Source organism: Oncorhynchus gorbuscha, linkage group LG07, assembly GCF_021184085.1.
Source record: "Oncorhynchus gorbuscha isolate QuinsamMale2020 ecotype Even-year linkage group LG07, OgorEven_v1.0, whole genome shotgun sequence".
In the NCBI taxonomy this organism is placed as follows: Eukaryota; Metazoa; Chordata; class Actinopteri; order Salmoniformes; family Salmonidae; genus Oncorhynchus; species Oncorhynchus gorbuscha.
This window is the reverse complement of record NC_060179.1, coordinates 58,707,096-58,716,781: the sequence shown is the minus strand read 5'-3', so window position 1 is coordinate 58,716,781 and position 9,686 is coordinate 58,707,096. Positions and strand designations below refer to the sequence as shown.

The 9,686-nt window shown below is 41.1% G+C and overlaps 1 protein-coding gene and 2 non-coding genes across 3 annotated transcripts; 2 read left to right on the top strand and 1 right to left on the bottom strand.

The window, feature by feature from the left end:
- Window positions 1–3,245: 3,245 nt before the first annotated feature.
- On the top strand, window positions 3,246–3,318 carry trnar-ccu. Its single transcript has one exon. It is a non-coding gene; the product is annotated as a tRNA-Arg (tRNA).
- A 99-nt stretch (window positions 3,319–3,417) lies between these two features.
- Window positions 3,418–8,337, top strand: mrpl58 (mitochondrial ribosomal protein L58). Its single transcript, XM_046355220.1, has 6 exons — window positions 3,418–3,839; window positions 4,200–4,224; window positions 4,334–4,393; window positions 7,576–7,658; window positions 7,789–7,958; window positions 8,169–8,337. Exons 1-6 carry the CDS (start codon window positions 3,675–3,677, stop codon window positions 8,251–8,253), a joined length of 588 nt encoding a protein of 195 aa, XP_046211176.1. The 5' UTR covers window positions 3,418–3,674; the 3' UTR covers window positions 8,254–8,337.
- A 593-nt stretch (window positions 8,338–8,930) lies between these two features.
- On the bottom strand, window positions 8,931–9,003 carry trnar-ucg. The gene has a single exon. It is a non-coding gene; the product is annotated as a tRNA-Arg (tRNA).
- Window positions 9,004–9,686: the final 683 nt, after the last annotated feature.

Genomic DNA, 9,686 nt, shown 5'->3' with positions numbered 1-9,686 from the left:
AAACATCATATGAAGTAAATGTAGTCTATTTCAGAAGAACATAGGAGCATACTCTGAGTTGTTAGGTCCTTATCTGGCTATGCCAAATGGCTGTGGGCTACACTAGTTAATTTAGCAGAGAGGATTTGCTTAGAATTCCGTGGCATTATTTCATAGTATGAAGAATACAATTGAACAAAGCTGAAAGGATATTTTCTCCAAACGATTTGAGGGAGTGTGCACATACGGCTATTCTGTGTTGAGTGGTTAACAAAGAAATAGGCATTCCTATTTGTACTTAATTTAGAGTTATTAATAACTTTAGTAGCTCTACAAACACTGGGCTGTATGTTTAGATGTTTAATACATTGGAAGGCTGCATGATGCGACTCTAATGATGATTTGAAAAAAGTAGCTTGAAAGGCATGAGCTCCACTTAGTTTTTTTGCGCAGGCTGAACACACTACATCAGTCGTTCAGTTTGACAAGCACTTGATAATGCCTAGAATTTCACGGTGGCAGCCCTTTTTGTGTGGCCGAAATGCACCCTAAAAAAAAGAAATCCATGTCTTTTACGGCCTGTGGCCGTTGTGTCCTTCTCCCTGAGTGCTGAGCACTCTTTTATTTCACCTTTATTTAACCAGGTAGGCTAGTTGAGAACAAGTTCTCATTTGCAACTGCGACCTGGCCAAGATAAAGCAAAGCAGTGTGACAGACAACAAAACAGAGTTACACATGGAGTAAACAATAAACAAGCCAATAACACAAACAAGTCAATGACACAGTAGAGAAAAGAAAGTCTGTACAGTGTGTGCAAAAGGCATGAGGAGGTAGGCAATAAATAGGCCATAGGAGCGAATAATTACAATTTAGCAGATTAACACTGGAGTGATAAATGAGCAGATGATGTGCAAGTAGAGATACTGGTGTGCAAAAGAGCAGAAGAGGAAATCAAATAAAAACAGTATGGGTATGAGGAAGGTAGCTTGAGTGGGCTATTTACAGATGGACTATGTACAGCTGCAGTGATTGGTTAACTGCTCAGATAGTTGATGTTTAAAGTTTGTGAGGGAAATAAAAGTCTCCAACTTCAGCGATTTTTGCAATTCGTTCCAGTCACTCTGAATCACTGTTCACTCACATCACTCTCATGTGATCGGATCTTTCTCACAGGCTACAAGTGAAGACAGACACATCCGAGACGCAACTGCGCGCTACCATTGGCTTCCCTGAAAATAGGTACTGACAATAGAAACAATATGAGTCTCAGAGGTCATCACACTGGATTGGGATGGTGATGGAGGTTTTGGTGGTCCACACAATGAAGAAGGTGTCCCTTCCAGTGATTTGGTGCCAGTAAGGATGGTCTTCACAGAGGCAATAATACCCTCCCTTGATATAGAAATCCTTTGACTTCACTGCCTCTTCAATGGTAAGGTCGCTTGCACCATAGGGACACTTGACTTCCATCACTGCTGTGGTACCAAACAGACCATCTGGTGAGGCACCCAGACCCAGTGACCCAAAGCCCTGGCTTATGTACATCCATCCCTGTAGCCATTTTGAATGCCTTGATGCATCTTCGTTATCTGTGCCCCACTTTACAGACAACACCCCATCCATTGACTGATATGTGGACCCTTTTTAGCAGCGAGGGAGAAATGAGCTTGGCCCTAACCACTGCTCCATAATTGCTAGCAGTCAACATCCCTCTCCTAATGTTCTGCCAGTTGGGGTTGGTGCACTGTCCAACTGGTGCCCCTGCTGCTCCATCTGCCAGACAGGATGCCTGCATGCCCCAGTTGCCCTTGTTTTTTAATAATGTCCGTTACAGACAGGGAAGGTAGTGGTTGTTCTGGCTCAGGTTCAAGGAGTCATGCCATTCCACTGAACCTTCCCAAGAGACGGTTCCTTAACCACTCTGTGGGCTCTAGGGACAGAGGGTTGTAGTGTTCGGCCGGGTACAGGTCCTCCACTGAATGTACCTGGTTGGGCACAGCTTGCTTCCTCCACCATACTGCTGATATTGTGAACCGCCCAAATAGGCTGCGTGGTTACACTTATGAGCTCCATGGAGGCATTCGCATGTGTTCGAGAGAATCCCCTGGTCACCTATAGAGACCTGCTAAGAGGAAGGATGTTAAATGCCACATGCCTTTCCATACATGACTTTGGAAACCATGAAATGCATTTGTTGTAAGAAATGTTCTATATAAATAAAGTTTGATTTGATTGATGACATTAAAGCTGTAAAATATTGAATTAACTTTTTCCTGAGGAAAATTTCAGTTTTTCCATAAACGTTTAATTAATAACTTGACATATCAATAATATAGTGGGAAGGATCCTATAAATCAAGAATCAATTCCTGATTCTACCTGGGTTGTGTTGGAGAGGCTTCCATTAAGAACACCCTCTGTGTTCTGTTAGACAGGTAACTCTTTATCCACAATATAGCAGGGGGTGTAAAGCTATAACACATCATTTTTTCCAGCAACAGACTATGATTGATAATGTCAAAAGTCGGACTGAAGTCTAATAAAACAGCCCCCATAATCTTTTTATCAATTTCTCTCAGCCAATCATCAGTCATTTCTGGAAGTGCTGTGCTTGTTGAAATGTCCTTCCCTATAAGTGTGCTGAAAGTCTGTTTACTGTAAAATAAGATTGTATCTGTTCAAACACAATTTTTTCTAAAAGTTTACTACGGGTTGGTAACAGGCTGATTGGTTGGCTATTTGAGTCAGTAAAGTGGGCTTTACTATTCTTAGGTAGAGGAATTACTTTTGTTTCCCTCCAAGCCTGGGGGCACACACATTCTGGCAAGCTTAAATTTAAAATATGGCAAATAGGAGTGGCAATATCGTCCGCTATTATCCATCCAAGTTGTCAGACCCCGGTGGCTTGCCATTGTTTTTACCTCTTCCACACTAACTTCACGGAATTTAAAATGGCAATGCTTGTGTTTCATCATTTGGTCAGATATACTTGGATGTGTAGTGTCAGCATTTTTTGCCGGCATGTCATGGTGTCCACATACTTTTGGTAATTCAGTGTATTTCGAAAATTGCTACCACGGGCAAACCTGAAAAGTTTTAGCCAACTCTCGTTTTCCTTGGTAAAAATTGTTACGCAGTTCGGGAAAAAGTCTACAATTTCCATTCTTTATGGAAATCGTTAATTGGAGACTATTAGTACATTCAACACCAATAGCTAACAGTTCGTACTTTTGATTTATATTCGTAGTTTCCTACCACCTTTGTCGAGCCCCAGTGGCCTAATGGATAAGGCACTGGCCTCCTAAGCCAGGGATTGTGGGTTCGAGTCCCATCTGGGGTGATGTTCTTTTTCGAACTAACCGATACCGTTAGGCACGTAAATAATCACGTGAGGCCATCTCTCAACCCTAAACATCAGCAAACTGTGAACATGGTGTTTTTTTCACAGATACAATACAATTAGCGACGTATGGCGCAATGACTAGCACTCTGAATCCAACGATCGGAGTTCAAATCTCGATTGAACGTAAACATTTTGTCACCATCATAGACAGTTGTCCTAGCTACATTTACGCTGTGTAATTGCATTCTTGCTAGTTCGATTTTCATTAGCTGTGCAATATCAAGACTGTTTGTAACCGAACTGTCTTCCCATTTTGCAACCCATCGAGAAGAGACGTAAAGGGTTAATCCAACATGGCGACCTCCGTAGCTAAATATTTTTTACTCTCTCGATGTTCAGAAATCATTCGGTCCTTTACTCGACAAAGGAAATTGCCCCCTGTGTGTATAAGAAACAGAAACCTCCTCAGCCAATGTCCAAGTTTTAGTTATGGTAACAGAGCGTCTGACAACCCACAGGTTAGTGGATTTAGCAACGCTACACACAATCATATCTCTCGCACAAGCTGAGAATTCAACACGATATAGAGCTACTGTCGTACTAGCTAGGTGAATGTATCAAGTGTAAATACATTGAGCTGTCTACAAATGAAGTTGTAACAAGTACTAGTAACGAATTCTCAAGATGTCTTGCAGGAAATGTGCTGCTTTTAACAACGCATAGGGCAGCTAGCTGGAAAGTAGCCTACATGTCACAAGCTGTAGCTAGTTCACCACGGACAGTGTGTTGTGTTGTGTAAGTGCTTGGAGTGATGTTGAGTAGTTGGTATGCAGTGACTGATCGATTCGATTTCAAATGCATGTCTATATCTGATGCAGGATGGACATGTGAACATTCCAGTCGGTAAGTATAAATACCAAACTATACATTAGAGAACTGTAATGGTTATTTACATTTTCACCCATATGCATGTACATAGATATTTTTTATTGTATGCGGTCTGTCTTTATAGACCGTCTCACAGTATCCTACAGCCGAAGCAGTGGTCCAGGTGGTCAACATGTTAACAAAGGTATCATTATTACTATTCACATACCTGTGCCTGCAACCTGAACTCGGGGTAGAAGTAACATAGTTAACGAGAATCCGGGACACTCAAATTATTATATGTTACGTATGGTATGATTGCATTACGTATTATAAGTTAAGAATTCAAATGTGTTGTTGTTAACGTTAGGTAGCTATGTTAAGATTAGGTTAAAGGGTTAGGGCAGGGGTTCCCAAACTTGTTTGGCCCACAATCTCATTTTGATATCTTAACATTCTCCCAACCCAATGTAATTAATAGCATGTGTTAAATATAAATTAGTTTGGGCAATGGCAGTCAATTGAAAGACATTCTAACAGTATTTCAGATTGTCTTCTCAACTCACCATCACATACTTTTAATGTGGGGCTATGACGGTCAATTATAAATTAGTCTGACATAATGTATCATATCTTACCACAACTAATAAGATGGGTGTGCTTAATGCATGTCGCCTTGGAGCTTCTCAAGGTCAGGAGGCGTGGCCGGCATTGCACACCTCATCTCTGCTGTCACATCCAACCTGGATCAATATTTGGTTTTAATGCAGACTAGAGCACTGAATCCAGCTTCACAACAGATATAAGCTGGCGAAGGGTACCATGAGTTTTATGGTGCTTTTAAGAGAACCTGGAAGTTAAAAAAACACGAGGTCAAATCATGAGTTCCCGATTTGGAATTCCGAGTTGGATGACCGTTAAGAATGATTTTTCCCAGTCTGAGCTCTTTTTTTCTGAGTTCACAGTTGTCTTGAATGCATTGAAGTCGGAAGTCAGAGATTTCCCAGTTGTTTTGAACTCTGCATTAATGCTCAGAGGCAGACGACAGGGTATTCCCTTTGAGTCAGGAACTAAAACTCCTCCGTAGTAACCCGTGAATGTATTCGGTCACATGATAGATTGATGAATCACTGGCCACTTTAATAAATGGATTTAATAAAGGTATAACTAGTGACTTTAATAATGTTTACATATCCTACATTACTCATCTCATATGTACAGTTGAAGTCGGAAGTTTACATACACAAAGATGACTGTTTATTTTTATTTAACCAGGTAGGCAGGTTGAGAACAAGTTCTCATTTACAATTGCTACCTGTCCAAGACCAAGGAAAGCAGTTTGACACATAAAACAACACAGAGTTACACATGGAGTAAAACAAACATACAGTCAATAATACAGAAGAATAATAAGTCTATATACAATGTGAGCAAATGAGGTGAGATAAGGGAGGTAAAGACAAAAGAAAAAGGCCATGGTGGCAAAGTAAATACAATATAGCAAGTAAAACACTGGAATGGTAGATTTGCAGTGGAAGAATGTGCAAGGTAGAGAAATAAATACAGTAGGGGGAGAGGTAGTTGTTTGGGCTAAATTATAGATGGGCTATGTACAGGTGCAGTAATCGGTGAGCTGCTCTGACAGCTGGTGCTTAAAGCTAAGTGTTTCCAGTTTCAGAGATTTTTGTAGTTCGTTCCAGTCAATGGCAGCAGAGAACTGGAAGGAGAGGCGGCCAAAGGAAGAATTGGTTTTGAGGGTGACCAGAGAGATATACCTGCTGGAGCGCGTGCTACAGGTGGGTGCTGCTATGGTGACCAGCAAGCTGAGATAAGGCGGGACTTTAGCTAGCACGGTCTTGTAGATGACCTGGAGCCAGTGGGTTTGGCGACGAGTATGAAGCGAGGGCCAGCCAACGAGAGCGTACAGGTCGCAGTGGTGGGTAGTATATGGGGCTTTGGTGACAAATTGGATGGCACTGTGATAGACTGCATCCAATTTATTGAGTAGGGTATTGGAGGCTATTTTGTAAATGACATCGCCGAAGTCGAGGATCGGTAGGATGGTCAGTTTGGCAGCATGAGTGAAGGATGCTTTGTTTGCGAAATAGGAAGCCAAGTCTAGATTTAACTTTGGATTGGAGATGTTTGATGTGAGTCTGGAAGGAGAGTTTGCAGTCTAACCAGACACCTAGGTATTTGTAGTTGTCCACATATTCTATGTCAGAACCGTCCAGAGTAGTGATGTGGGATGGGCGGGCAGGTGCAGGCAGCGATCGGTTGAAGAGTATGCATTTAGTTTTACTTGTATTTAAGAGCAATTGGAGGCCACGAAGCACACTGAAAATCCCCAGTGCCCTTTCATGCTCGGGAATCGTGAGACAGAACAATATGTCCTCGTGAATAGTATCCCCCGACATGTATAGCGAACAAAAATCAATACATGCATCTCGAACCTCTCAGCTAAAGTCCATTTGGAGAGAATAAACTGTAGAGTTTGAGTCGTTCATTTAGTTTCCTCTTGATCGCTAGCAGTAGCATAAATTCTTCATTTAACTATGTTATCTGACAAAGGTATTGATTCATGAGAGTTTTTGTGCCTCTGCCTCCCCACACACATATCAATTGTGGCTGGAAATATCAAAGTCTCTGCAATAGGGTATGGGTTCATAGCGTAGTGGGCCTAGCCATTCATGGTGGGAATGTGCAGCCTTTTCTAAGGGTGCGCTCTGGTTGAATTTGATCTTTTAGATTTTAATCATTTCATTTACATTTTTAAGGATTTTGGAAATTCTCCTGCAAAACCATTTTCATATCAGGCCACAACACATGAGGTTGAGACCAGTAGTTTGGGAACCTCTGGGTTAGCTAACATGCCAAATAGTTAGTTGCATAGTATTTGCTGAAGTTGTTCGTGATGAGATTAGAACAACCTTTGGGTTTAATATAGCCAGCCGCCTTTCCAATTTAACTAAGCAAGTCCGTTAAGAACAAATTGTTATTTACAATGATGGCTGACATTGGGCCAATTGTGTGCCACCCTATGAGACTGCCAATCATAGCCGGTTGTGATACAGCGTGGAATTGAACCAGGATCTGTAGTGACGCCTCTAGCACTGAGATGCAGTGCCTGCACCACTCGGGAGCTACATTTGTTTTTTTGCCTAATAAGTAACCTATCTTATGTAGCCATACAAAACGTAACATATCCTACTAATTTGAGTGTCCCGGATTTTCGTTTTATGTTACGTCTAGTCTGCGAGCAGCCTGGTACATCACAATACCCTCTAATGCAACTTGGAGTGCACTGAATAGATTGTTTTGTACAGTCTGTATGAGAGCCTGTTGAAATTTTATTGTGATTTACTGTCTGTCTGTCTGTCTTCATAGTCAGCACAAAAGCAGAGGTCCGCTTCCACATCTATACTGCAGATTGGATCCCAGAAGACGTTCGACAAAAGATCATCTTAAATGTACGTTAACTACCCCAAAGCGGTCGAAATGTAGATTGGTTTTGTGCCCCTCTTCCTTGAGCAATATCCCCTGTGGCATTCCAAGTAGAATATTGAATGCATTATGATTTTACTCTCTCTTCCACTGCAGAATAAAAACCGTATCAACAAGGCAGGGGAGTTGCTGGTGACGTCAGAGCAGAGCAGGAGCCAGCAGAGAAACATGGGGGACTGCATCCAGAAGATCTCTGACATCATAGCCAAGGCCACTGAAAAGCCCCATGAGCCTTCAGCAGAGGACATAGCCCTCAGAGCATCCAGGTAGAGAATGACTCATGTGTGGCTGACGTTCACACCTAGTTGATACGATGGTTCAACCCAGAATCGATTACCAAATACAGCAGTACATTTTTTTTCTTCATCTAGCTATATTTATTTCATTGTTGTGGTGTGTATAATTTAATGTCCATGTCAGATGGCGTTACTGGATGATTACTAAAGTAAATACATTTTTGTATGTGTTTTGCTCAGGTTAGAGAAGAGGAATAAGGAGAGACTGAAACAGAAGAAGCTCCATTCAGCAGTCAAGCAGACCAGACAAGTGTATTTCGACTGAGGGTCGGACACACAAGGAAACATTTATTCGGTGTCTATTTTCTTGGTTAAACAATAAATTGAACACTCAATTTGTTTGAAAGTATTTCCACTTGTTGAGTTTTTGGAGACATGCTGATTTGAGGTGATTGTTTGTGGCAGTATTTTTGCATTAATTAAAAATAAAAGCTTTTCAAAGAATGAGAAAGAAATCAAAGATGTCGATTCTCCGTGAAAATGCGAGTTGTGACGGGGACGAAAAAATTAGCAGAGGATGGTTTCGATCCATCGACCTCTGGGTTATGGGCCCAGCACGCTTCCGCTGCGCCACTCTGCTATCTGACAAAAAGCTACGAAATTCTAACTATAAAACTAACTAGGAACGCCCATTGGTTGAAGGTATATGAGAGTGCACTCGATAGCTAGCACAACTGCAAAATAAACTATAAATGCTGTGCGGCCGTGTACAGTATGAGAACTAAAGAACATTTAACTTGGCCTAAATTAGGCTGTGTGACCTATTAGGCTGTGTGGCCAGTGTCAATTCCTGACACTTTCGCATTCAAACGAACGTAGCCAGATGCATATTCGTTAGTGTTGTTTATCAAAGAAGACACAAGACATTGCTCTCTTCATAATACTAATCGATAATAATAAGAAGAATCGATTAGTGCAAATATCTCAATGAGAAAAAAGAAACGACCACGAAGGGACTCGAACCCTCAATCTTCTGATTCGAAGTCAGACGCCTTATCCATTAGGCCACGCGGTCTGTGTGAGGAATATGAAACAGATTTTATATATAAAGTATAACTTTGTTGAATGGGTTCTCGAATACTGTTGTCTTTGCTGGCTAACGCGGGTCAAAATAATATAATATATAAAAAGGTAGATGCGGTTGGCCGGTTCATTAGCGCCAATTGGTGGAAGGCTCGGGGATCGTCGGAGCGGGTAAATTAAAGTCGGATTGACTTGACCGTGTGTGCGTGCAACTGCATTAATAATTCCACCAGGCAATTGACGTGAATCAATTAATTAACATTTAGTATACATTTTATAGGCCTACCACCGTAATATAACAATACCAGCCACAAAGAGACATATTTAAATTCCAATGCTTTAATTGCACAGAGCAGACAAGTTAGTCAATGATACAGAATGCCACAACAAGAATGGTTCTTAGTTCAATGAGAGAGAGTTAACATGGCTTGCTACAATGGCAAACCTATGGTGCCAAAGGCTAACTAGAAGCTAATAAAACTAATAATATGCTCATGTGAATGACAAAGGTTGAGTAGATAGCTAAATAAAAACCAAGTATGATTTTCATTCTAAAGATACAGTATATCAATAATACAATCACATATAGGCACCATAGCAGATAAGTGTTGTTATCATGAATCAATGCTCACAGACACACAAGAATGGAATAAATACACATGTAATAGTAAGTAA

Excerpts from the sequence above, each read along its gene's own strand:
- mrpl58 (XM_046355220.1), top strand. The coding sequence starts at position 3,675 with ATGGCGACCTCCGTAGCTAAATATTTTTTACTCTCTCGATGTTCAGAA. Across the intron at positions 3,840-4,199 it reads GAGCGTCTGACAACCCACAG|GATGGACATGTGAACATTCC; the intron begins GTTAGTGGATTT and ends TATCTGATGCAG. Across the intron at positions 7,959-8,168 it reads ATAGCCCTCAGAGCATCCAG|GTTAGAGAAGAGGAATAAGG; the intron begins GTAGAGAATGAC and ends TGTTTTGCTCAG.